The 26867-nt window shown below is 47.5% G+C and overlaps 1 protein-coding gene across 4 annotated transcripts; it reads right to left on the minus strand.

Moving 5' to 3' along the window:
- Window positions 1–273: 273 nt before the first annotated feature.
- LOC144734083 (uncharacterized) lies at window positions 274–26571 on the minus strand. 4 transcript variants are annotated; one of them, XM_078616145.1, is made up of 19 exons: window positions 26228–26571; window positions 24190–24263; window positions 23626–23829; window positions 22560–23314; window positions 21377–21481; window positions 19615–19768; window positions 18052–18139; window positions 16758–16828; window positions 15728–15777; window positions 15176–15328; window positions 13619–13764; window positions 12476–12566; window positions 11737–11850; window positions 10558–10941; window positions 9936–9993; window positions 7899–8020; window positions 4068–4151; window positions 3341–3419; window positions 274–2594 (listed from the first exon to the last, which is right to left on the minus strand). In XM_078616145.1, exons 2-19 carry the CDS (start codon window positions 24251–24253, stop codon window positions 2431–2433), a joined length of 2886 nt encoding a protein of 961 aa, XP_078472271.1. In that variant the 5' UTR covers window positions 24254–24263; window positions 26228–26571; the 3' UTR covers window positions 274–2430. The 4 variants fall into 4 exon arrangements, 3 of the variants coding, with proteins under 3 accessions (XP_078472271.1, XP_078472270.1, XP_078472272.1); XM_078616144.1 differs by having other exon boundaries at window positions 15176–15331; XM_078616146.1 differs by lacking the exon at window positions 21377–21481 and having other exon boundaries at window positions 15176–15331; window positions 26228–26570.
- Between the last annotated feature and the right edge of the window lie 296 nt (window positions 26572–26867).

Below are 26867 nucleotides of genomic sequence, written 5' to 3' on the forward strand. Positions count from 1 at the left end.
GTTCGACACTTCACGTGGCCTCAGCGTGCACGTAGCCTGGCACAAGCGCCGTGGTGACGTCACCACCACTTAGTGGCTTCTTTCTGCCTATATTGTGACTCACTAATCACGTGTTAACATTGACTACATTTCATGACAAGGCCCTTGTGGTCTCCTGGTGGGGTTCCAAAGGAGCCTTAGCGTGAGTGGATTTAGTATGTTTATGCTTAAATTGTTTATTCGAGTAAAGCATATACAATACACAATTTAAAAAAAATGTATTCCACTCAACAGTAAGACACACACTTACGTTTATTCGGAATTAAAGTAACATGTAATGGGGGCACAATTTATTACAATGCAGTGATTATTTTAGAATTCTAATTGGAAACCCAGCGACATTTAAACCTGAAATTCATCAAAATATAAAGAATGTGCCAAGACAGCACTTTGATGGTTTGATCACTTTTTCCTGTAACAACTTAAAAAAGAGCCCAAAGCAACACACGCACCTTTGTACAGCACTTAAATGTCAACACTTAAAAAGTCAACGCTCGTAAGCAAAGCCGATTCATATCCGTGCCCATTATTCTACATTGTGCCTGAGAACAAATGTATTCACAAGCTCCTTTTCGACCTTCAAAACTTACCATTATAAAATCATAAAAAAAACTTTTGTCAGACGTATGGTAACTGCATTACATAACTTCTTCTTGACGATGCACTCTCAAGGAGACATTTCCCTTAACAGAGACTTCTGCATTTACCGTTTCTTTCTTCACTCATTCACCCTCCCACTGCAGTAACACTAAACCTAAAATCAAATTACGAACATTCCCAAAACTAAACGAGTAGAAACATTTTTTTCGCATTTATAAAGCGCCCTTTCTAGGACGCTTTAAGATGAAATCCGACGGCGGCGTTCAGCAAGGAAGGTAATGGAATGGATGGAGGGACAGGGGCTGGCGCTGATGCTGCAGGGGTAGGCAAGGCAGAATAAGGTGGAGTGTGATGGCGAGTCCGCGTGTCTGATGGGTGCAGCGTGGGTGAGAGGCAGTGGGGTATGGGGGACATGCGTGAAGTTGTAAATGGCCATGGAGGAGGATAAGTGGAGGGTGGTAGGGGCAGAGGTATGGTGGCCAGACAGTTGAGCTTATGGAGGAGCGCCGTGTAGGGTTGGGGAAGAGATATGGCCATGTGCACAAAGAGCACGTCGGTGCCGGGGAAAAGGCGGACAAAGTGAGGGAGAGGGGGCGTGGAAAGGCCTGGTGGGGGTGGGGGTGTTCAAGAACGGCAACTTCCACTTGTTTGTAAGATAACTTTAACTTGCTACACGTCGCACATTATCCTCTCACATTGGGGCGGTGCACATGGCCCCCGACGGTAGCACGTCTCGCCGCTCATTCCCACATGCTTGCGGTTCGACTGCAACGGGTATCCCCAATAAAGAAAACAAAAATATATATACACGCCGCCTGCTTCAGTTTGACGGTAAACAGTAAGTCCTTTATTTACGTTGGAGATGCGTCCCTGGGAAACACGACTTAAAGTTGAATGTAAATCAAGAGAATTTACCATTGACTTCATATTTTTGGGATACTTTTTTTGGTCAAAATTTGCACAAAAAAATTAAAATGATTACCACAGCAGCTATGCACTTTTATATCCAGATTGGAAACTAATTTCTTTCTTACTTTTTCTCAATGCAAATCGGGACGTCGATCGCGGACTCGCTGTACTGGTGCGTCGTTCACAAGACAGCATTTCCTGCACCTCCGATTGGCGCGGTTGGCTACTTATGGCGCAAAAGAAGTTCCAACATAATAATTTCACTTTATATAGCGTCATTCATTCAATTTAATCCCAAACCGCTGCACAGAAATTATCCAGTTCCGTACACATACACACGCATACGTGTGCTGGCGTCGGAATTAAGAGTAAAAAAAACGCCCTGCAAAATGGTCAATTGTACTACATATACATCAGCCCACCACTGAAACTTGCAGGACCCTTCATAGAAAAATCACGAGACTTTCAGAATTGTACACTTAATTTTTTTGTGTGCTTTCACTTTCCTCGCCGCTGCTATAATGCAATTCGGGGGAGGTGGTGGCGTAATGGTTAGCGCACTTCGCTATGAAGCAAGCGATTCAAATTTAAATGCCAGACATCGCAAACAACCATTGCGAGTGTTATCCGAGCCGGTCCTTGACCCCCACCTTTACCAACCCAGTGGCCAGGCTGGTGAAGTATGGTCAAACAACCCCCACATCTGACAGCGTGGAGAGGCCTTCATCCAGCAGTGGATAGACAAAGGTCTTTAAAATAGAATCATTATAATGTAAAGGGCTCCTACGCTAATTGAAACTCAGTTATATGCCTTTGCCACAATATTTCACAAAGGTGGCTCTCGTGAGCTCTGTTCAAGCGCAAATGCCTCTGGGCTGGAAACTAAATGGGGAAATCATTGAGGTCTTCCTCCTTATCGAGGCCAATGGAGTAGCCAAAATCATCGTCCTGCGCTAGCAGCCCCTCCAAGAAGTCCGTGTCCTCATCCGTGCTCTGGTGGTCAGCCAGCCAGAGGTCGTCCTTATCTTGAACTCCCTCGCCACTTTCTGAAACGGCACATCAAACAAACTTCAGCTACCAAACACCCGGACTGGCGGACGTAGGTGGAAAGAAGTCCTACAAAGTGAAGACACGAGGAGAGAGTGAGAGCTCAAGTTATGTGGTGAAAGCCAAGGTCTCAGATACTTTTGTGAGTTTTAAGGTCTGGATCAGACAGCTTCACAAAGGCCGTCCTGTACGCATGTTGCACTTCTTTCGCACCGTACGTAGCCAACCGTGCTCATCAAGGTGCGGGAGGACAACTGAAGACAAAAGGCTATTCTAAACAAATGAGTTTTCTATCTAGATTTAAAAGTGGATAGCTCCTATGGCTTCCGAATATCAGAAGGAAGAGCGTTCCAGACGGCCACAGAAGCACATCTGAAAGGAAGCAATGCAGTGACCATCTTTGTTCTATGGCTAGCCAAAATATTCTGCTGTGAGGATGACCGGAGTTCGCGTGATGGTTTATGCTCCTTGACGAGATCAGCAAGGTGCTGTGGTTCATTTGTGGCAAGCGCACTTTGTGTGTGATGAGTGCGACCTGGTGTCCCGAAGCATTCGCAAAAATCTGGATTTTGTCCCAGGTGAAGATGTTCTGCTCTCATACTTGACCCGTGATATGGACGATGGGCGGTGCTTACCTGAGTAATGGGCGGGGGCTACCCAAGCAGTTGGCAGGGCTAAATGAGCCTGTAACACCCTGCACCACCGTGTGATCGCGCATCGCAGTATTTGGAGTGCGTGCGTGTACCTTTGGAAGGAGCATCTTCAAGGATGTCGACCTCATTGGGTTCACCAACCATGCCCTCTGGATCCTTCTCCCCACCTGGCTGCAATGAGCGCAGAGACCGACACCGTCTACAAACCAGGCATTCTCCACGGATCATGCTCACCTCTACTTTACTAATTAAATAATCGGTGACGTGTAAAATACTGACAACCCACATATATAAAATAAGGTAACCCACGCTGGTTGCATTGCAACTTGTCAATCTGCGATTGATAAGTTCGTATCGTCCTCCCCCTACAGGTGGCCAAACTTGTCAATTCATTTACTTCCAGCCACTTCATGCAAACATTCTTAACAAAAACCTTCCGCACGTTTTTGCATTTTTCCAGACATTGTCAAATGTTTTATAATAGTGCTTCCTTTAATGCAAACTCTTTCGCAAATGCAGGGCTGCAACTTTACATGTTTTTTATCCATATGGGGAGTGGACGGGGGGGTCGGGGATGGAGGCCAGGGTGGGTGGGAATCAACTGTTCTGTAATTAAAACACCACCTCAGTACAGCTGTCCAACATTATTTAATTGGTCAAAAGGTTCAAGGAAACGAGACCCGAGTAGGTACAGGCCATAATAGACGGCACACCCTAAATATACAAACACACATCCACGTCATCCGAGAAACAATTCCTTTCCCAAGAGTAAATCCCGAGCCAACACTGCCAGCAGGGGACGCTGCCTACTCTCCGTACCTGCTTCTGGGCCTTCGTCATGCCCCACTTGCTCGATCCATGCACTTGGGAAGTCTGCCCGGAGCCGCTAGCCTGCAGGTGCTTCTGCAACGCGGTACATCCAGCAGGGCAGCGCAATAGAACGATTTAATCCAAAGGTGAAAAACGTGCACGCACACACGTGCCGTGCCCAGAACTCGCGCACGCACAGCATTAAACCCTTGAACCCAACAGACGCCTCAGCTGCTGTCACCTACTCAGCTCAGCACTGCGTGCGAACCCGCGTCGTTAATTACCTCCGCACTTTGCTGTGGTGAGTGGAACATGATCGTCGAAACTTGAAACGCAACTGCTCGTGCGCTCTCCACAAAACGGTAAGATAATCCAGGGGGGGTAGCGCGGTGACAGAGGGTTAAAAAACGTGCTGCACTACGAACCGGGCCACGGCTAGCAATATCATGCGCACCACCTTCATCCGCATTGATCAGGGTGAAGACGTATGGTCAAACAATCTCGATGACTCACGCAGAGTGGAGGCCTTCACCATCCTGACAAGCGGTTGGATGCTATTATATTATAAGCTATTAGTCAAATAAAAAAAACATTGCCGTACTATTATAGAGCCTAGGGACAAGCTACGAAGCTGTTATTGCCGATAAGACAATTCTTAGAGATGCTCCAGGTCTGAATGGGCTCTTATCTGTTGTAGGGATCATCTATCTTTCAATCTTAATAAAACAGCAAGGGCATTCGCAGAGACCTAGTCTTCTTTTTCATTGGTGGACACAAAAAGGGAAACACTGTTTTCCACAAGTAACGCACACAGAGGCGAGAACGCGTACAATACGGGCAGCTGGCTAGAGGCAGGATACCGCGTCTGCAGGAATTGGGAGTTGTTGTGGCTCGCCCGAGGCTTGCCACACAAAACCGTAGCTCTTCCGCTGGGCGTGCCGAGTCTGCATCCTCCTTGAGCTTCGCCGTTCGGGGAAAAATCGGAGCGCCTTCCATTGCGGCCATGGGACAGGAACATGTGTGCATTAAAAGTGGCACGCTCTGTCATGTGGGCATTGGAAAATGTGGACATTTGAAATTTGACCGTGTAGGGTAGGAAAGGGGATCTTTGGATGAATGGTGGTAATATTAGGCCCGAGGTTTCCTTTGCAAGCGACCTGTTGTGTTCATGGGCTCTTGGGGCTTGTTGCGTCAACAGGGGACTTGGATGAATGATTGGTGACCGAGTCTGTGAGTACAAGCACAGCTGAAGATACCACGGTTCGGGTTCAAGTGCGAGTCGAAGGCTGAATACAATTGACCATTTTGTGCTTGAGGTTTTTTGGAGAAAACAAAAATGCCTCTGCCCAAGCAGAGAAAGACCTATGCACAGATTTATATTTTGATAATTCTGGTGGAAAGTGATGGTAAACAGTGGAATGTATGTGGTGAAAGATCCTACACAGGCAATGGCCAAATCTTGAATTGACAACAACAGTGTGGGGTAGAGAAGCAAAGAGGCACAGTCGTAAATTATGGCCAGAACATAGGACAGTGGATTCTCAGAGCGTGCCCACCGATGGTGGTCCGCCCGCCGGTGGCCCTCCAGGTGGTCCGCGGGGCTGTGCTGCCAACGCAGGTTGATTCGGACAATGGCAACATTTTTACCTGTTGTGTCAGACATGAACATTTTACTTATATTAAATTTAACATTTTAATGAGGTAAACTATCTAAGATCTAAATGCCCCCCCCCCCAAAAAACCTTACAGGTGCGTAAAAAAAATTATGATCCAGTACTATAAATAATTTGGTATGACTGGTATTGAGAGAGAAAAGTGAATGTGTTTGGGTGGGGTGGGGCAGAGTGGTCCATGGGCCAAACAAGTTTGAGAAACACCGCTATAGGACGACTGCTTACGATAGAAGGATAGGAGCCATCCATTTAGTACGTACGCATGGAGGGGGGGTTAACTCAAATGCGTTCTCTTGCGTATGGTGGGGGTTTACTGACAATGTACGCGTAGGAAATGGGGGGGGGGGGTGAAGCCTCGATAATAATGTCTACATTGGCCTTCAAATGAGCCACAGTTCAATTTCTTCAGCTGCCAGACAAGAATTCCAGGGAGAAGTGGGACTGTGGGAGAGGTGTCACTTGTATCACGCTGGCTGTGCTTCAGCCTGACATTGCACGTGTTGATGAAATCCATAGAACACGTCACCCATTCGACTGGGTTCACCGGCGTTTGAACCTAGCGGACACGAGACAAACTAGTTTTTATCTTCGGATTGCGAATTGGATAACGTATTAATGATCATGCAGCTAGTGGGAACATTATATATGTTCTAATGTCTGTGTGGGCTGAGGTAAGCATGTCAAATCAGAGTATAGTGAAGGGCTGAAGTTGGATGTCACGATGGAAAAAAGCCACAATGCCATGAACTTTCCCTCCGCTTGTGTGTAAGTACCACATCCTGACAATGGCAGAAAAAAAGATTGCCTTCAATTAAAAGACAGAGAATGCAACTGGGCTTTGTGTTGTTTCATAGGCACCTGTGTGGCAGTGAAGTGGCATGGTTATACACTGCTGATGATCCCATGTAAAAGTGAAAGTGGTTCAATCACCGGGACTTAACTCTTCTCTTCTGGCATTTATGTAAAGTTGAACAGAATTCTTCCAATCCTGCCTTCTCTGGACATGGCAATCAGTGCATGTAAGCCTATAAAATTGCCCTCGATGTCATAAATTCACCTTATGCATGGATGCATAACTCAAACAATTAAAATGACCAGACACTTAAGTTAAAGGTGTATTAGCAGGTGTTGAGACACACCTGTTAACACAGTGATTGCTGGAGAGTTGCTGGATCACTCAGGGATCAGCTAGAAGGCAAAAGGGCAACACCAGGTTGGGCAATTCTGGAGTTGTCTGTACAGCCGAGTTTGAGTGATATATTGCCTGTCATGCATGGATTTCGTCGAGGCACACTGCGATCCAACACTTTGGCAGGCAAGGGTTGGGGGATCATGTATATTTGCGAAATGCTCAAAACCTGCTGCACTGCGAGTATGTATGTACGATGGAACTTCTTTCGCACCGTACGTAGCCAACCGTGCTAATGGCTGTCCAGCCAGCGGATTCACGGATCTGTCTGTGCAGACATTTGAGTGTAAGCCCCTCACGTTTGAGGGGGTTTCTGCTGCTGTACTGGTATCATATCAAGTGAAAAAAAAAATTCTTAAAATTAAATGGAAAAAATCCCAACCCTCCTTGAATGACTGAAAACGGAAAATTATTCAGGTTAAAAATATATAACGGTTTTTTCACGTAGATGCACATTAATAATGGTATTGGTCGTCTATAAATGTGACCACTTATAGGTAAAAATAATCAATACTCAGGGAGGAACTGGCCAAACATCTCAAAATCAGGACTGTTGAGGGAAAAAAAGGTCTTGAGACTCGGCTGCACCTTTCTTCGGCAATAGCGATCATTTAGACTTCACGCAGGGATCGCTTGTTGCTTACCAATAACACATCTGGGGCCTTCAACACTACCAAGGGATCAATATAAATTCAACTCGTAGGCCAGGGTAGTGGAAAATTTTGAAGGCTCTGATGCCGGCCGATTGTGTTGCCACTTAGGCTGTAGCGCAACAACCACGCGTGTGGGCGAAAGTGCGTGAGGGAGGGGGGGCAAATCTCTGGCAGGGAAGCCAAGTGGGACCGGCGGTTGGGAAAGTCCGCGTTGGGTACAGCGACGAAGCGTCCGGGGCGTTTGTTCAGGAGGGGCGTGAGAGAACTGGTGGCATGAGGGTGCGTGGGGGACGCTGCGCTCGGTCGGGCCTTCCCGCGCGTATACCTGAAGTTTGAGAAAGTGAGCGCGCGAGCGGCAGTGAGCCAGCCTCGCCGAGGGCTCCGCGCGGTAGAATTTTTGACACAGGTGGCAGAGCAAGCCACTGACGGTGACGACAAACTCCTCGCCTGTTGGGGGGGACAGGGAGAGGGAGGGCAGAGCAAGGGAAGGCACGAGAGAGCGTTGGGTGTGCGTGCGAGGAAGGAGGTGGAAAGATCGGGGGAGTTCCTCGTGCGTGAAGTGAAAAAAGGAAACGACTGCTTCCTTTAAAGCGATCCGACGATAGCAGGAGATTGAAGGCAGTGGTGGCGAAAGGCTTCTCATTTAAATCGTGAAAGTTCCAGAGTTGAGAGTGCTTGCCAAAGGATGGCGTTTTGCGTGTGAAGGAAGACGTGAAAAACACAAAGACGGAGAGAAGATGGGATCACAGGAAGGGTGGATAAGAGGGGGGGACACGGAGATCTGTGGGTGGGCGCGCAGACGGGATTGTTAATACGATGAGCAGCCACCATCCCAGCTGCAGTGAGGGAAGGAACAACCGTGGGCTGACAGACATGGCAGGAAAATCCTCCTCCTGGCTCGTGGAATCATAGAAGTGACTTCTCAGAGAGGAATGTGGTTATATGGACAGAACATACCCTCGCACACGCCAAGCGGTCCAAAACTATTCCGTAACCCGGCAATGCCTGTTGACCTCCCTCATCGTGAGCACTGGATGGTTGGTGCTCATGTCATCTTCTCAATCTTATCCAGCGTTGACCAGCCACAGATTGGTACTCAGCATGGTGCTGGTTTAACTGGCTGTGGGTGGGGTTACGTTCGCCATATCTGGGATTTGAAAATTACATATACTGTGTACAAATTAACTATTACAAATTATTCCTTTGACAGAAAAAAATAATTAACTTTTTGGCCAGCAGGCCATGAACAACAATGTTTTACATGGAGCATTATCGAGCACGAGGAACTTAGATTGAGTCATGATTTTAGCACCAATGAATAAGTCACAGCTGATTGAAATACCCCAACGGCATCAGGATGCCTGGACATTACAAGCAAAAGCCATCATTAGGGTATGAAGGCAATTGGAAAAAAACAGTTAAGACGTTAAATCAACAACCCTCTTTCCGTCTGTATATACTGTAGAGGCAAGTTCTGTGATTAACAAAAAATCTGCTAAGGCCAGCAATATGTACGAGGTGGTCATGTGGACAACACCATTGCATCAGATGCTTATTTTAGGACGAGGCCTTGTTCACTTATAACTTCTTTTGCGAGAGCACTGGAATTAATCAGTGCTAAACTCAACACAGCTTCACGCACTCGCACACAACCGCTGCAGTAAATGCACACAGCATCCACACATCACGCGTGTGAAAAAATCCGGCTAGTTCTTACACTCGGATTTAGATGACGATTCTTCCATATGTAAGATGTGTTTGATAGGAGTTTTATAACCCCAGAAGTTATAATAAAAATATGAATTTTAGGACCTCTGTAGTTATTTGGTACTATCTACATAACGCACTACACAACACAGTATAGGTGATTCATAGTATGGGCAATATTGCTAGCGTCAAGTGCCATATTGACCGATACCTTGCTAAAGAGGGCGACCCTTGATTTACGGTCTTACAAAAATAAGATGTGGTATTTATCACTATTTATCTCACTACGGCAGGAGAACGCAATACGGATTATAGCTTTACTATTTAATTATTGAGTGATACCTCATATCAAGCACGAACTAACAGGCATCACATCAGCATCAAGCCATTCATTGCATTGCCTAGCTCTCACGTAAAGAGTGTGAGAAACACTAATTGATCACTTAAGAGAAGCCAATACTACATTAGGTGTTATCCAAAAATTACTTGAATTTTAGCTGCTGCCCAAAATGGGGAAAAGGCTTTCCCTGTTTGTGGAGAACCACAAGGAGGCGTGTCAAGTAATGTGCAGGACCCCAAGGCCATAAATCCTTGGCCGAAAGTCTTTGAACTCAATGCGGTAACAGAGCAGGCAGCTCCACGTCTCGTGTCTTACCGTACGCCACCTTGGGGTTATATTCCATCTCCGCAGCATTTCCCCCAACACCCATCGCCTACATACACAGACACACAGGTAAATTCATCAGTGTTAGTCGGGCTCGACTGGGGCGAGCGCCGTTAGTAAACCCCGTGAATGCTCGCGTTGTGGCGAGTTTGTGAACGCTAGTGGGCCCAGCTCAGAGGCGTCGCCACAATTATTGAGCAACACACACAGATGTGGCATTCTTGAAACTGTTCCCAGGCTGCACAAGTGCCACGCACTCACAAAGTGATCACAATTCCCCCATCTAGTCTTCCAGCCCGGAAGGGTAAGAGCTATTCATTAAGCACGTTCAGATCGGTACGGTGCGAAAGAGATTGGTGTGACCAGCATTACGCCCGACAGACATTCTGTCCCCTAGTGCTGTTTACACACCACACCAAGTCGTCATTTAAGGCCGAGTCGAACGAGGCCAGACCCAGTCCAGGTTTATTCCAACGGAAAGTGATGGATGTACATCGAGGCCCACAGCTGTACCCCAGTTGTCGATTGGGAGCACAATGTGCGACCCACGATGTCACCGCTCTCAATACAAAAATCAGAAAAACTATGCTGGCAGCAAAAAAAACTGAATCACCTTTTTGTTGAATTTTTCTTTGACGATCTCCGTGCCCGATTGGCTTCCTCCTATCTTGCCGATGTCCTCATCTTTCACTTTGACGTGGAACTTCTCCTCCTCGCGGTCATCGTCATCATCATTATGCTCGTCGATGTCCTCCTTGCTCTCCTGTCCATCATGGGATGCAGCGCTGTCACTTGCCGGCCTCACGGCTTTTCTCAGCTTCTTGATGGCACAATCCCCTGCGGACTCCTCATTATCCTCATCCTCCTCGTCCTCTTCCTCGTCCTCTTCCTCGTCCTCCTCATCTCCATCCTCGAAGCAGCCCACGGCGTCCACCGTTATCAGCTCCTCCGTTGGCCCTGGGCTCTGTCCAGATTTCCCTGCATTGCCGCTCTGCACCTGTCGAAAGATTAAAATAATATTCCCACAAAAAACGCTAACGTGGTTTGAATTCATAAACTGGTGACAAAACGCAGCCAAGCGGTAGCACATTTCTGCTTGTTGCATGTGTTGTGACATATCATGGGTCACTATGGCGCCTACCGCCATCTACCGACAGAGAGATGAGTTGCATGTGTAGAAACTCATTGCCAGCAGAGTACACGATGTCACGGGAGAGGTCTCTAAGGGAGCATGGTTCTGGGGGCTGGCAGAGTAGGGGGCATTTGAGGATGTAGTAGCCAGATTGGCTGGCAAGGGCACGTGATAGAGCAAGGTGAGGATGTAGGCCAAAGGTGACAGAGGGGACACGTGTTGTAGGGCCAAGAACCTTCAAGTCGGTCCCAGAAGGGGGCGTTACCGAGGGCGCAGAGGGCCACGCCGAGGGGCATACAAGGGGAGTCCCGGGGCTGCATCGAGGCTGTCTGCTCGAATGGAATCCGCCGTGTTACGTCTTCTCCTCGGTCTCCGGTCTTCGTGCTCGGCATCGTGGGTCAGGCAGTGTGCCGACTCACCCCACCCGTTTATATAGTTACCCCGTGGTGGTTACCAGTTATGTAGTTATCCCGTTGTGGTTACTGGTTATGTAGTTATCCCGTGGTGGTTACTGGTTATGTAGTTACCCCGTTGTGGTCGTAGAATAAACGTGTTGCCTCCTGAATTAGTGTGTCTCTCAAGTGAACCCACTGCATCTGTACGTATGTATGCATGTTGAACTTCTATCGCACCGTACGTAGCCGGCGTTCCCCTACTTACCAGCTGTGCGCGCTGCCTGTGCTCCTCCGAGCTCATGTGCTCCACGAACTTGCGCACAGAACGCGTGTTCCACCTGCAGATGGTGCAGTACGGTCTGGTCGAGTTCTTGGCTTTCTACACGCACACAACAACAGCAGCAACAGCCAGGGTTTGTCACCATGTGGCGCTAACATTACAATGATGCACGTGGCAGGTTAAGTACGCATTAAGGCTTTGTAGAGCCTGATGCTATGATTTTACAACCTCTTCCAGAAAAAGGAACAGCCCCAGTTTCATCGCAGGATGAGCAGTATGACCCAGGTCCACGTTGCCATACTCCACGAGTCTTGAACATTCCAAAGGCTCAGCAATTCCTGCTCGATCTCCCATGCCCCCTACACCTCCCTACTCTCTATGCTCAAGAAAAGATAATCATTAAAGTTTGTTTTTAACAATGGTTGCTCGGCTGCCTCTCTCTATAAAACTACGATGCACACTGCTTCTATATAGCATCTTGAGATGCAGCTTTGTTTTAAGACACCCTGAAATCCAAACAGTTTATTTTTTTATCAACACAGGCTTGTATTAGTGGTGACAATTATATCGGCCCTGGTAAAACTGGGCAAAATGAGAGCGTTTTGGAAGCTCAGCTCCCGAGGCCGTCGGCGTTGGGCTGACCGGGAAGCTGTGTCCGTGTCGAGTAGCTAGTGTGCGCGCGCCAGCGTGCTCTCCCAGTGGCTGTGGAAGCGAGAGCCGCTACCTTATGTATCTGGCTGCGCCGATGTTCCACCACGTTGCAGGTGAAGTATTCCTTGCACGTGCTGCACCAGCGGGAGGCTGGCTTGCCGAGACTGTGGCAAACACACACGCAACACACGTGCCAACATTAACACAAATCAACCGTGGGTCAAGGGGCTACACGACTCATATCGAAGCACTAAGCCTACACCAAATAGATCCTGGATGCCTGCTTTCTGCTTTCAGTAGGAACTAGGGTTTCTGCGAAATTATTTTTCACAATACAATGGCATCAATTTCAATATTACATTTATTGTGATATCAATTGCCCATAAAAGTACAATTATATTTAACATTTTAACTGTATTGTTTTCGTATTTGTCTATACTTCAGTACAAATAAACATGACTTAAAAGTTCCTCAATTACAGTGCACTAAGTTTGAAACCCTGATAATTATCCCAAAAGGGTGCAACTGTGCAACCTCCAATGCTGACAATAAAGAATGTGTCAGTTACACAAAAAATAATGAAGTCACCTAAACAAGCCACAAAAAAGACAGTACACCTGCCTGTGAATTACTACGGAAACATTTTGGAATGCGCCAACTGGAAAGGCATTTGCCTGCACTGCTGCAGAAATCCTGATTCAAATCCTAAGAAGGCCCGAAGCAGTGCATGGCTAAAGCTTGACAAAATTCACACTCAATACGAAGGCCAATCCAGAAAAGCACACTTTAACGTTGAATATCACCTTAAGTGGATGGATAACATGTTATTAAAACCCAAGCTTAGCTTTGAACTGGTTTAAGTGGTGAGATGTTAACTGCCTCATCCAGTATATAGGAGGTTGTGGGTTCGATCCCGACCCTGACGCCTGCTGTATATTTGGAGTTTGCACGTCTCTCTGCCTGTGGTCACGTGGATTTTTCTCCGGGTCCTCCCGATTTTCCCCTCCACATTTAAAAACACGAGTTTTAGAGTATTTGGCCGCATAAAATCCACTTTGTTGAGCTATTATTTGTGGCCAGGTCGCCTCTGAAAAAAGCTAATAGCTCAGTGGGCATTACCCGGTAAAAAAACAAGTTTATTTTAATCGTTTACATACACCGTGGGGGAGGGGGGGGGGAGGGTTGGAGGGGGTACGGCATCGCTGGTGGGACTCACTCAGGCGACACGACGCTGAGGAGGCAGTGTTCAGCTGATTTGGAACCATCCTGGGCGAGCAGCATGGCCACCTGCACGCTGCTTTTCTGCTGCACCTCCTGCATGCAGCGTGCATGCATCGCACCGTTCATGTGGTTCTTGAAATGCTGCGGGGTGAGAGCATGGGCGCACAACGATCCCGCATCAGCCGAGCAGCAAAGCAGGAAAAAGACGATCGGTAAACAAACAAAAAACTAGAAGGACCCGAAGGGTTAATCTGCCTGATGATTCAATAACCCGTCATGAATTGTCTATTCTTATTGTGCTGTATGTACCGTCTAATTTATACCGTTTCTTGGAGTGTTTTGCTCTCGTTTGTGGAGTTTTGTTTGTTCGATCCAAAGTGTCGATTGGCATGTTTTTTGCATATATAATCGAGTTTCATGTCAGGATGGAGAAACAATATCATGCGGTGAGTGCCATTGATGGGCGAGTGTGTCAGGTTACCCACTTGGTTCACAGCCGTGTCCAAATGTGTTTACCAAAACAGTGCAAAGGAATCCCAATGGGCTATTTGCCAGTCACTTGGAGGATTCAACTGATGTGGTCTTTATTATCCAAGACACTTGGCTGAGGCATTGCTGTTTTTTTGGCAGTTTTCGTTACTGAAGCTGGGCACTGGGGGCCTGCGTTGCAGCTTTTTCGAAACGAAGCTGCCAACTGTAGTTAGGAGTGGTTCTCAGTAGGAATAATCAGAGGCGCTAGGGAAGTTTATCCATTAGGCCAGTCGCGTGAGCAATGCAGGAGGTTGGGATGAAGAGATGTTCTGTGTCAGCACAAACATTTTACCACTTTGGAAGGGAAGACAGGTCAACTCCGGTGTTAACAGACAAGTGTCTGTAACTGTGAAGACCAAAGAGTTGAACTCTAAGTAACAGCATTAATGTGTATATAGTAATGTATATTTATCCAGAAATGCACTCTTTACAAAGAAGACGAAATTTCTATATTGGAAAATGATCATTTCCAATGTATAAAATCATAATCCTGCACTTAACTAGAACAGTAATAATGCACTGCTTGAGAATGTTTAAGTCAATGATAGTAATGCCTCCCTCTGCCAAGGGACACAGGCCAATACTTAGGAAATGACCAAACAACATCACAACCCACACCTTGTTCTACCAGAATAACCCAATAACAATCGTTCTAGTGATGAACAAACCAAATCAAGTTCATATATTTGTGCCTTAGTTATAGCGCTGCAAGGCGATCATGAAGGCAGCATGCTTCAGCCTTCTGTAGTTTCAAGTAGAGGGCAATTATACAATGTTTATTCCCAATTAAGTACGTTGTGGGAAAATGTTTTAATTTGAACTATGACACCGGCACTAAACGGAATATTATTTTTGAATAACGTAACGGCATCGTTGACGTCCACTGTGAAGCAAGCGGAAGCATTAGTGCTGCAACAAGTGGCGGACGCGCTACCGCTCGACCGCGTCACTGCCCCGATGATAACCAAGACAACGTGATGCCCAGCAGTCTGAAACGAATGCAGAGGAGTGCAGGCGGCACCCGATTGTTGGCGCAGGTGACGTTGCAGAGGTGGCACGTGATGGGAACTTTGTCTTCCACCGCGTCGCTCTTTTCTGTATGCTTCTGGCTCGGACTGCCACCCTTGAAGGCTCTGCTGCTCTCTCCGCGCTGAATCGTCATTGTCAGCAGGCTCTTCTGCGGCAAAGGCCATGCAGAGGACGAATACACAATGAGGGAGATGGATGGGAAAGAATTTCACCGAGCAAGATCGACCACTATCACGTGGCTAGGTATGGTGGAGGGTACACGGGCAGGTGGGTCGTTTGATGAGCGAGTGGATAAGTCGGTGAATACGTTATTATGTATGTGAACAGCCAAGCAAGTAGACAGACAGGGATGCAGGTAGGTAGGTAGACAGGCTGGAAGGTAGGCAGGAAGAAAGGTAGTTGGATAGGCAGGCAAATAGTCAGATACATAAGCAGGCAGACAATAAGGGAGATGGGTAGTAGGCTGTAAGGAAGGCAGGCAGGTAAGGAGGTAGCAAGTAGCTAGGTCGGCACGGAAGTAGCTAAGTAGGCAAGAGCCTCCTACCTCTGAACTGTTCTTGTCATTTCCATCGGCAGCAGCTTCAGTGCTGCTCTCTGTTAACACACACAGAATTCATTTCCCATACATTCTTATTATAAATATATATATAGCACATATGCCGATAGGCTCTGTACATGCAAGCATATTCTACATGTAGATTGCAGTACAAGTTATGTATATGCACATATATAAATGTGGATGGTAGTGTACATTTTAAGAATAATTCCACTGACTTAATTACAAAAAATCTACCTTTACAACCTCAGTGTTTAGCCTGAGACCCCATAACAACGATTTAGAGCCCTTTGTCAATCCACTAGTGGACACGTGTCCCATAAACTGCGTTGATTATGGGGGCTGTTTGACCATACTTCACCACACTGGTCAGTATAAGGTTGGCAAAGGGGGGCAACGTCCAGGACTGGTTCAGGTGTCTTGTGCCACACCGCTATGAGCTGAGGCCGCGCACAAAACTCAAATGCACGGTGCACTGTGGCGATGTTCTACTGCCGGAAAATAGTCCCCAATTGCCAGTTCTATTCTTGTTTGGCAATATGTACAGGAACTAACTTGCAATTTCGAGATCTGCCAGTCACTACAGGGCTTCAGGACAACGTACGTGAAGGTTTGCTATCTCTCCGTTGAAGCAATGCAGAAGACAGTGGTTTACTAAATATGGCCCATAGTTTGAGTCGCATTACCACAATCGCAGTGTGGCTTGACTTTAATTTCAATTTATGAAGGAGTTATGCGCAACGGCCTGTTGATGTAATAATAATTAAATTTACGTAGCGCTTTTCATAAAGGATCTCAAAGCGCTGTCAAGAGCCAGGAGGTACAATGTTTGGGTCTCAAATTGGCAGTGTAGCTGTACAAATGATGTACGTATCGTGCATTGATGCGAACATGAGCGATTAATTAATTAATTTTGCGTGCATCATACGAACTAAGTTAGACCAATGTGTACGTGTATGCGGGGGGTGTGCGCGCATGGATGTTTACGCTTGTGTCAAAGAGGTTTCATTTCCCCCACCGTTGTCGCCTTTGTTCCCAGCTTTGGCCGAGGCATCGGAATGTTTCTCCAAATCCTTCGCTCCGTCGCGACTGTGAACATTACAACAAAATAAAAAAACCTGCAAACGATTCTGTTCAACGGATCGTTGAAATGATCCTGGTCTCTAATATCTGGCAGTTTACCAGCATTGTTCCAAGGAAGCCAAGATTTTAATGAGACGCTGTGTGGAAACCAGTCCAGTTTGTTTGCACTTAATCAATGCTGCTGAAATTATTCACTCCCAGAAGGCCATATTTATATTCTCCACAACAATGCTAATGATTATTTCGAGTAATTTGTTTTATAATTGTACAAAAAATTTGGACCCATGTTTTAAAGAGAGGGTCCTTATCTTCAAAATCTGGCAGTTCAACAGCATTTTTGCAAGCAAGCATGACTGCTGATAAGCCACGGTGATGAAACCAGTCCAGTTTGTTGAATCAATGCTGTTGAAATTATTTAACCCCAGTAGGCCGTAGGGCCGATGGATTGTGCACATAATAACTTTTATGTTGTTTTGTGGAGACAGATATATATCAAGGAGATTGTCTTCTTGTCTCTGTTGCTACATATTTTTTCAACAAAGACGGTATTAATTATTTTGACTCCTAAAAGTGAGGTTTTCCTGGGTACAAAAACATATTATTGCCATTCTGAGAAGCCTCTCTGAGAAGCATTAGCATTGCTAAGCTCACAAATGCATTGAGTGAAGTTAACCTTCACAATTTACCTGCAGCCAGAGATCGAAGATCCACATGACTAAGTTTGAGGGTAGCCTCTGCTGAAATTAGATCGTCACCGTCAACTTCTTTGAATTAAGTCAAGCAACTCGACCACATTCCACCATATTACTGACCTAAGATAATAAGAATACTTTAATTTTATAAAGTTTCATTCATGCTAATAGGATCCCATAACGCTGTACATTAATTATATATAAGGACCCAAATCCAGTATACAGCCACTACCAAGCAAATGAAAATCCTACTACCAGGCAAACTACAAAAAGAATAAACAAATAAAGAAATGGCAAATGATGATCAAAGTGAAATATGTTCAACCGAGATGACGCTGGTCAGAACTGAACTCCCATTTTCACAATCTGTCCTCCCAAATGAGAAAGTCCTTGCATGTAACATGGACATTATCATGAAACATTACTGGTTGGACTACAATGGGCTACAAAAAGAAAACGTGGTGATGTATGTGTGTTTATAAAACACAGAATGGCTGGTTTACAAAGAGGAAGTGTATTGGAATGTGTGAATCTTACGTCTGTAGCTTGGCTTTCTTTTCTGGGGGTGCTTCTGAGCCATGTTTTCCTGCTGTGCTTATCTGAGAATCCCCAGTGCCCCCAACACCTGACCAACACAGACACAGCAAGACACAAATCAGGTTACCAATAAGCAGCTATCCTTGGGCTGCATCCATCTCAGGCCTCGCTGTGGCGGTAGCGACATTGACAAGCTCACCTCTCACAATACAATGGCCAGCAGCCCATCAGCTTTGGGGTGCCCTCGATCTTCCTCCGCTACAAATTACATTCATATTGCACCCACAACTTAACAAGACGCCTCAGAGCACAATTGTGTAGACGAGGGGCCCCTAATGGGAGATTATTTTGTAACGCAAGCCCCAGTGGTATAGGACACGATTGCGCGAGACAGAGCGAGCAAGCAAACGAGCACAGGGAGGGCAGCGAGACGCGCAAACCGGTGGCGTCGCTTTTGAATGAGCAGCGGAATGACTGCATGGGGGTGGCCGTCCAGTGCTCGCCCAGCTGCATTGGTTTCCGGTTGCCGAAAAAAGACGTTGTAAGGTCGCACTCATTACACACAAAGGGCATGCTACAAATGAACCAAAATATATTTCTGATCTCGTCAAGGAGCATAAACCATCACACAAACTCCGATCATCCTCGCAGCAGCAGCAGCTTTTGGCTAGCCATAGAACAAAGACGGTCACTGCATTGCTTCATTTCAGATGCGCTTCTGCGGCCGTCTCGAACGCTCTTCCTTCTGATATTCGGAAGCCAAAGGAGCTATCCCCACTTTTAAATCTAGATTGGAAACTCATTTGTTTAGAATTGCTTTTTGTCTTCAGTTTGTTGTCCTCCCGCACGTTGATGAGCACAGTTGGCTACGTACGGTGCGAAAGAAGTGCAACATGCGTACATTAGTATATATGTCAAAGGGCTGCGAAAAGGCGGGTAGGGGAACATTTGACAGAGGGAGGGCCCCCATTTCATTCCTTGCACCAGGGGCTATTCCAACCACGCTCGGCCACTGGTATCAGAATCATTATTCATCCTGGAGAAATCCGATGAGCTATGAAGCTCCTTTTAAGATGGCCAGTTGGGCCGGGTCAGAAAGTTACAACAATACAAAACACAATTGTAGTGCAAAGTATATAAAAGGTAAGCAAATCACTAAACATAAATATGTAAAATAAAGTATACGAGTTCAAATTGCATAAGTACACCAATTCCCAAACTTGCGCAAGACAGCAAAACAACAGCGAAGGCAGTCCCAGACCACACAACACACAGTCGCCATCAATACAATTCCACAGAAATATTTAACTATCGATACATGAGCAAGGATGAAAGTTACAAATCACAATTGCAAAGGATTGTTGTATCCAGCACTTCTCTTCTGCTTCAGGATATTTTTAGAAGGAAGATTTATGACGTTAAGGGAGGAAACAAGGTTGTTACAAAACGTTGGTGCTGCAATCGCAAAGGCTTTTGCACCTCATCGCATTCTTGTTCTTGTATAAATGCGTCAACATCTCTACACCTCCGGCAGCCTTAACTCACCCACCCCGCCGCACCTACCATGCGTTCTTCCTCTGGAGGCGGTGCCCCCGTGCCCGTTGGCAGACTGTGACCGCTTGTTCGCGGCAGACGTGTTGAGTCGGCCTCTGCTGCTGCGCGTCTGCCCACCGCGGGCACGGCTACGAGACGCGACACGGTTGTCCCGCTCGTAAGGCTGTGACGACAGCAGTGACAGTGCGGAGGAAAAACCAAATGCTGATCACATGACATTATCCACGGAGATGTCTCGTACTCCATTGTCCTCCGCTATTATATTGTCTCTCCACTGGTGGATGAAGATACAGTAACCCTTGGTAGTTCGACACATGGAGTTCTGGTCTTGCCGAATTGTCCAATATTCCGAATTATGTACAATGGTACTCCCCAGTGCTTCCTGCCAGGCGTGTTGAATGTCCACACCGAGGACATGAACGCCAGCTGCACGCTCCTGTGTGGACCCACTAATATACCGCACTATCAAATCAACAAACTCTGCAGCGTTGATCCTCTTCTGTACCTTTGTGGAGCTGCTAGGATCCTCCAAGGTTAAGGCTCCTTAATCTTTTCCCGGCCTTTCTTGATGTCGTAACAGGTGCTTGATTTTATGTCAAACTCTTCACACACCATACGCATTGACACACCTGCATCAATTCTATCCCAAAACTTTGGATTTGTCTCACAGACAAAGGGATTTATACTCCAGTCCCTATCTATTACTTCATGTAGGTGTAGACGACATTTCTGAGAGGCTTGGCTTCCACAGAGTGCATAAACAAGGTAAAATCCAAAGCAAGGTGTCTGCACTGACGCTCACCAGGCGCGCCGCCACCAGACTGAGTCATTGTTTTGGTCGTGGCGAGTGGCGTCGCTCCAAGTGTATGCCGAAATTGGACTATTCGGTACAGCAATTCGGCTCATGGCGAATAACTAATACAGCGTATGTGCCGAAGGCGCAGCCGAATTATCCCCAATTACGAATTACCAAGAACCAAAATAATGAGGTTTGACTGTACCTTCTTCACCATCATGATGAGACATTGTCTAGCCACTGTCCTTTACATCAGCATGAGACTTTTTCTAGCCACTGCTCAATGAAGGCCTCCCCATGCCATCGCCATCCCTCTCCATTCTTTGATGCGGCAATCCATTTCACTCGACTCATCACTCCAATTCACATATGCAAGTATATACATCTATACCAGGGGTCGGCAAACAAAATAACAAGAAGAGCCATTTCTTTCCAATTCGGTACAAAATTCAGTATTTCAAGAGCCGCAATGCATCTATGTACATACTGTACATACGTACATATCGTCAAGAAGCAGCCCGTAAAGAGCCGCATGCGGCTCCGGAGCCGTAGGTTGCCGACCCCTGATCTATACAGATACCTGTGTAGCCTACACAGTGAGAACCTATTAAAATAAATAAAGTGTCAAAAAGCCCACAAGGGAGTGATGTGGCAAGTATCATGCCTGGCAACTTTTAGCTGTTGCTAAAGCAAAAACAAGTGGAAAATTCCAGGCCATGTCATGAGAACTGATGAGAGATGGACACAATAAACTGCACAAAGCAAAATAAAGTTCATTAAGCATAGGAGGACCGTGTAAGAGATAGTGGTGAGATGAAATCAACGAGTTCATAGGCCACTCCTGGTCAGGCGCAACTTAGTAAAGGAACGAAAGAAAACTGGGGAAGATTTTTTCCAGCAATTGAAAGTTTGAGGCCGACAACAACAATAACAAGCTTTCAACATGCAGTTGCCAACTGTAAATCAGCCACTTACCCCGACGCGTCTGCGCACTGGCAAAGGCAGGGGGGTGTGCAGCAAAGGCAGCACTGGCGGCGCCACTGCCGGCCGCGGCATGTCTGGGTCCCCCAGCAGGCTCGTCTGCGGGTGTAGGGTCTTCAAAAATTACTCACAACGACACGTTGTAACAAGTCACCTGCTTACACTTTATTCACCTATTTTTGCGCCAGTTAAAGTAGGCACTCCTATAACTATCTGTACGGTCACATATACTTAACTTCTCCCCGCTATTATCTATTCTGCACCTGACTTATCCTGCACTCAGTAGCTCTGCACTCAGCGACTCCGCACCCAGCGTCTTCGCACTCAGCGATTCTGCACACAGCAACTTCGCATCTTCACCGCTGTCCTCACCTACACTCCCTCAGACCCACTCTCCCGTCTGTCCCGGGCGGGGGGTTCAGCCAACATCTGCCCAGTGACGGCGTGAGGGTTGAGGTCCCGTTGATGGCTGGAATGGCAGCGGTGAGATGACTTCACTCTTGGTTCCCGGCAACAACTCCCCGCTCCGCTCACACACACTCCTGCTTATATCCCCCTGCTCATCCCTAGTCCTCACGTGCTTTTACTTAAGCTGCCGCCAGGCCGGCGCCAGTTGTCCCATTAATCTCTTATCATCACCCCCCATCTCCCGTCTCGGTCACAGCGTAGCACCTGTTCGACCTCAGCTGCACCCGCTTTCCCCCTTAATTACTGGTGGTTTGTCTGTGCAAACCTCATGTTGCAACGCGCACACCTGGTTGCCCTCTGCTGCACCCGTTTAACTGTGCGCACCGCGTATTTCTCTCCTCTACGTGAGAACCTATTAAAAATAAAGTGTCAAAAAACCCACAAGAAAGTGGTGCGGCAAGTATCATGCCTGGCAACTTTAGCTTTTGCTAAAGTAAAAAAAAGTGGAAAATGCCAGGCCATGTCATGAGAACTAATGAGAGATGGACACAATTAACTGCGCAAGGCAAAATAAGCATGGAAAGACCGTGTAAGAGATAGTGGTGAGATGAAATCAATGAGTTCATAGGCAACTCCTGGTCAGACGCAACTTAGTAAAGAAACGAAAGAAAACCAAGGAAGATTTTTTCCAACAATTGAAAGTTTGAGGCCAACAACAACAATAACAAGCTTTCAACATGCAGTTGCCAACTGTAAATCAGCCACTTACCCCAACATGTCTGCGCACTGGCAAGGGCAGGGGGGTGTGCAGCAAAGGCAGCACCGGCGGCGCCACCGTCGGCCGTGGCATGTAGGGGTCCCCCAGCAGGCTCGTCTGCGGGTACGGGTTTAACTGCGGTGGCGGCACCAGGGGTGGTGGCGAACCGAGCAGCCCCCGCCCGGAATGCTGCACCTCTGGAGCCTGCTCGTAGGCCGTCCCATACGGTGCCGACGCTCTCTCGTACGGGTCGGGCCCTGTTATCTCGTACTTGCCGCCGTCCGCGGCAGGCGCGTAGCTTTCACGGTCGTACGCGTCGCGTCGGTAGGGGTCGCGTTGGTAGCGGTCACGATCGTACTGCTCGCGTTCGTAGGTGTCGCAATTGTAGTTTTCACGATCGTAGGGGTCTCCCGCTATGCTGCCGCCATCCAGCGGTGTCGCTTGGTGGCCGTACTCAAAGCGTTGCTGCGTGTGATGCTGAGTAACATAGTCATCGTTGGAGGGCACACAGTCGTAAGAGTGCGAGTCTTGCGCCTCTCTGTACACGGGTGCGTCGTCGCCACGCCCACCGTAGTCTTCGTCGCGGGCGGCCATGCGGTGTTTCAGAAGCATGGGCCGGGGCTGGTCGTTCGGCGGGGGGCGCAGGCCCAGCGGGGGAGGAGGGCTCAGTGTGCGCCCTTGCCGCGGAGGCAACTCCCTTCCGCCGAAGGTGGAGGAGTGCAGGTAGAGGTCCTCCTGCCCAGGAGCCGGCCCCAGGATGCCCACTCCTGGAGATAAAGCGCAGATTGTCTGCCGTGTACAGCGTAAATAGTGGTGTGTGTGCTATGTATGCTGTGCTGCGAAGAGTACGGTGTGTGTTGTGTATAGTGTGCTGTTTACTGGGTACGATGCGGTGTATATAGTTTGGTTCGGTGTGTTCTATGTACAGTGCATGTTGTATATAGTTCGGCGCGATTGGAGTGGAGGTCGTGTGCCAAGTATGGTGCGCATTGTATATTGTGCGCTGTGCCGTTTTCTCCGATTACGGCATTATTACGTTGTCTGACGTGGTTGCCGTGCGGTTGCCGTGCTAGCGTACCGGATCGCGGGTCTGGCATTCCGGAGAACTCAACATGGTGTCTCCCACCCATTGCAGCGGCGCTGAGTGGGTGCGCTTGCCGCGGAAGCATTTCCCTCGGCGGCCTGCCGAGGATCGGTGGGCGCCCAAAACCCAGCGGCGGCTGCTCGTCGGAGTGCGGGAAGAGCTCCTCGTGCCCTGGCACCGGTCCCAGGATCCCTTCCCCTGGAGATGCGTGGCCACCATCACGGCGAGCATGGTTAGTATGTGTTCTGCGCCTGGTAGAAAGAAGCTGCGATTTCACGTGAATATCCTTATGTTGAATCCTTGTATGTGAAAAAGAGCTCCGTAGCTCATCGGATTTCTCCAGGATAAGTAAAGATTATCATTCTGAATGGTTGACTTCTGCAAATAACACAAGTGAAAAGGTGTAAACTGTCCCGTCGCCAATGTGTTTTCACGTTGTACTGGAGCGAGATGTCAGATGTCACACCAAATAAGCTGCAGTAAAACCTGGAACACGCCGCGCAGCAATAAAGCACACATATAAAAAATCTACACAGGAGTAAAATTATCCCCAATTACCTTTTTTGCTGGGCAGCTGAATTGAAAACATGTTGTCAAGGAGGCTGGGAATTCGTTTCGCCATAACTGCAATCCTGCAGGCACACGTTACACACGTTACACACGTTACACACACACCAGGCCACTCAACGAGTAAATTGCCACAACCTTGGTAGGCCACAAATCTCAGCCAGCATGTGAATTGTTACGGCAGCTCATGTCATCAGTGGCTGGTCAAACAACCAGACCTCAGAAGCTAAGCAGGTTTAAGCCTGGTTCATACTTGGAAGGCAGAGTATTTTAAACCAGGTGTTGTTGTAGGCTTGGGTTGCAAGGTGATTGGGGGATGGTAGTACAGCAACGTGACTTTACCGAAAGACCCAAGAAAATGAATTCCTGCAGTCACGAAAGCTTTAAGTCAAAATTTAAAAAAAGGTCTCTCTTATTTTTGGAGCGGGTAAACCCGCACACGTCCAAAAGACGCGCGGCGTGATAGTTTACTTTTAAAACATTGATTGCTGATTACCAGTTGTTAAAAGGGCATATGAATGAGTTACCTTATAGTAGCTACTTAATAACCGACCCAATCTTCAATAACACAAACGTATTATGAAAATATTCTCAGGTTTTTTCGGTAAAGTCACGTGGGTAAAACATTAAAAGTAATGAAAGTAAAATAAAACAAAACAAAAATAAAAATAAAATTCACGACGTTTCGGAGGCAACACAAGTCTCCGTCATCAGGTGGGACCGTCACAGCCAGATTAGCTGCATCAAGTGAAGCAATGATTCAAGATGTAATCCCTTATAAGCAAGTTGAAGGGGGGAGGAGAGGGGGGGGGAGTTCATCAGAATGTGGTAGCCATTGGCTACCACATTCTGATGAACTCCCCCCCCCTCTCCTCCCCCCTTCAACTTGCTTATAAGGGATTACATCTTGAATCATTGCTTCACTTGATGCAGCTAATCTGGCTGTGACGGTCCCACCTGATGACGGAGACTTGTGTTGCCTCCGAAACGTCGTGAATTTTATTTTTATTTTTGTTTTGTTTTATTTTACTTTCATTACTTTTAATGTTTTACCCACGTGACTTTACCGAAAAAACCTGAGAATATGAATCATTGCAGTCACGAAAGCTTCAAATCTAGAAGTATTATGAAAATAAACGCATTTACGTAAAAAATATATACATTGCAATGCATTGATGGGATGTTTATTCAAGGTACAACGCACCTAGGCAATGCATTCCTGGGCCGAATGACCATTTCAAAAGAAGGATTAACCGCCCCACATTCCTGAGGAAGAAAAGTCTAAGAAATAAGATGTCCTTGTGCACCACTGCCCAAACACCAGCACCACCAACTCTTAAATCAATGTTCTTCCATCGTCACCGAATGAGACAATTTAACACGTGCAGATAATTGCAAAGGCAGCTGCCTATTTGCAACGCGCATTCTTTTAAATACTCTCATTAATCGATATATAAAAAATTACACATTTGCATAATTAATCGAGTTCGCATCGCAAAGAATCAAGCCCAAGATTGTTTACACGGAGCGCGGATTTTTGGAGTTCAGTACAGTATCACGAAATGTGGCGGAGAGTCTGTAATTGTCAATATACACTCCACATGCACACATCAATTGATGCAATAATGCACAAACATCTTTACTATTCTCGGGGTCCAATGCCATTTCCTAGGGCTCAAGAGAGCGAGACGAAGGCGGCACCTCTAAGGCGCTTCACAAAGCCACATGGCGCAATCGTTTTACCTCAAGGCGCACAAGTCCAGGCCTTGTGGGTACCAAGGGTTCACAGTGAATGTCTGAAATGAACCTGTTTAAATGCACATTGTTTAAACTCGAGTCGAGTGGTGACGCGGCGGGGCACACACCGCAACACGAAGAAGCGCGTTCGACTCGTGACCGCGGCGATCAGCGCCTGGGCCTAGCTGCCAACCCCCGTGAACGGTGGCCTACATCTAGCACAGGGATTGCAGATTTGGTATTTTAGAATAATGTTCGCTTACAAAGAAGAAAGCATATCGCAAATGTTTACCGTAAGTAGGTGGCTGGGAAGTCGAGCAGAGACACCGGGACAGTCCTAACGATAGACGCAAGGGGATGTCCTGCAGGGAAACTCGACTAGATCGAGGTCCCGCAACGGCCGACCACGAGCGGGGGTCCCCCCTGGGGTCCTCTGGGGTCCGCTACTCCCACAACCTCTGCACCTGCGGGCACGAATGAGTGGCGTTGTTCAGATACTAAACGTTGTGAGTAATTTTTATCGCAACTAATTATTGTTTTTAGAAGGTAACTGCCTGCGCGCTCTGCCCCTGGCAGGGAGAGAGAGATGGCTTCCGTCCAGCAAGAGGAGTCGGCGGGCGGGTCGTACCAACTGCGCAGCGCCACAAGGGGCGTGGGGTTGACGATGGGGTGGGCGGGTGATACCAACTGCGCAGCGCCACAAGGGGCGTGGGGTTGACGATGGGGTGGGCGGGTGATACCAACTGCGCAGCGCCACAAGGGGCGTGGGGTTGACTATGGGGTGGGCGGGTGATACCAACTGCGCAGCGCCACAAGGGGCGTGGGGTTGACGATGGGGTGGGCGGGTGATACCAACTGCGCAGCGCCACAAGGGGCGTGGGGTTGACGATGGGGTGGGCGGGTGATACCAACTGCGCAGCGCCACAAGGGGC

Source organism: Lampetra planeri, chromosome 49, assembly GCF_965212315.1.
Source record: "Lampetra planeri chromosome 49, kcLamPlan1.2.h2, whole genome shotgun sequence".
NCBI classification, from domain to species: domain Eukaryota; kingdom Metazoa; phylum Chordata; class Hyperoartia; order Petromyzontiformes; family Petromyzontidae; genus Lampetra; species Lampetra planeri.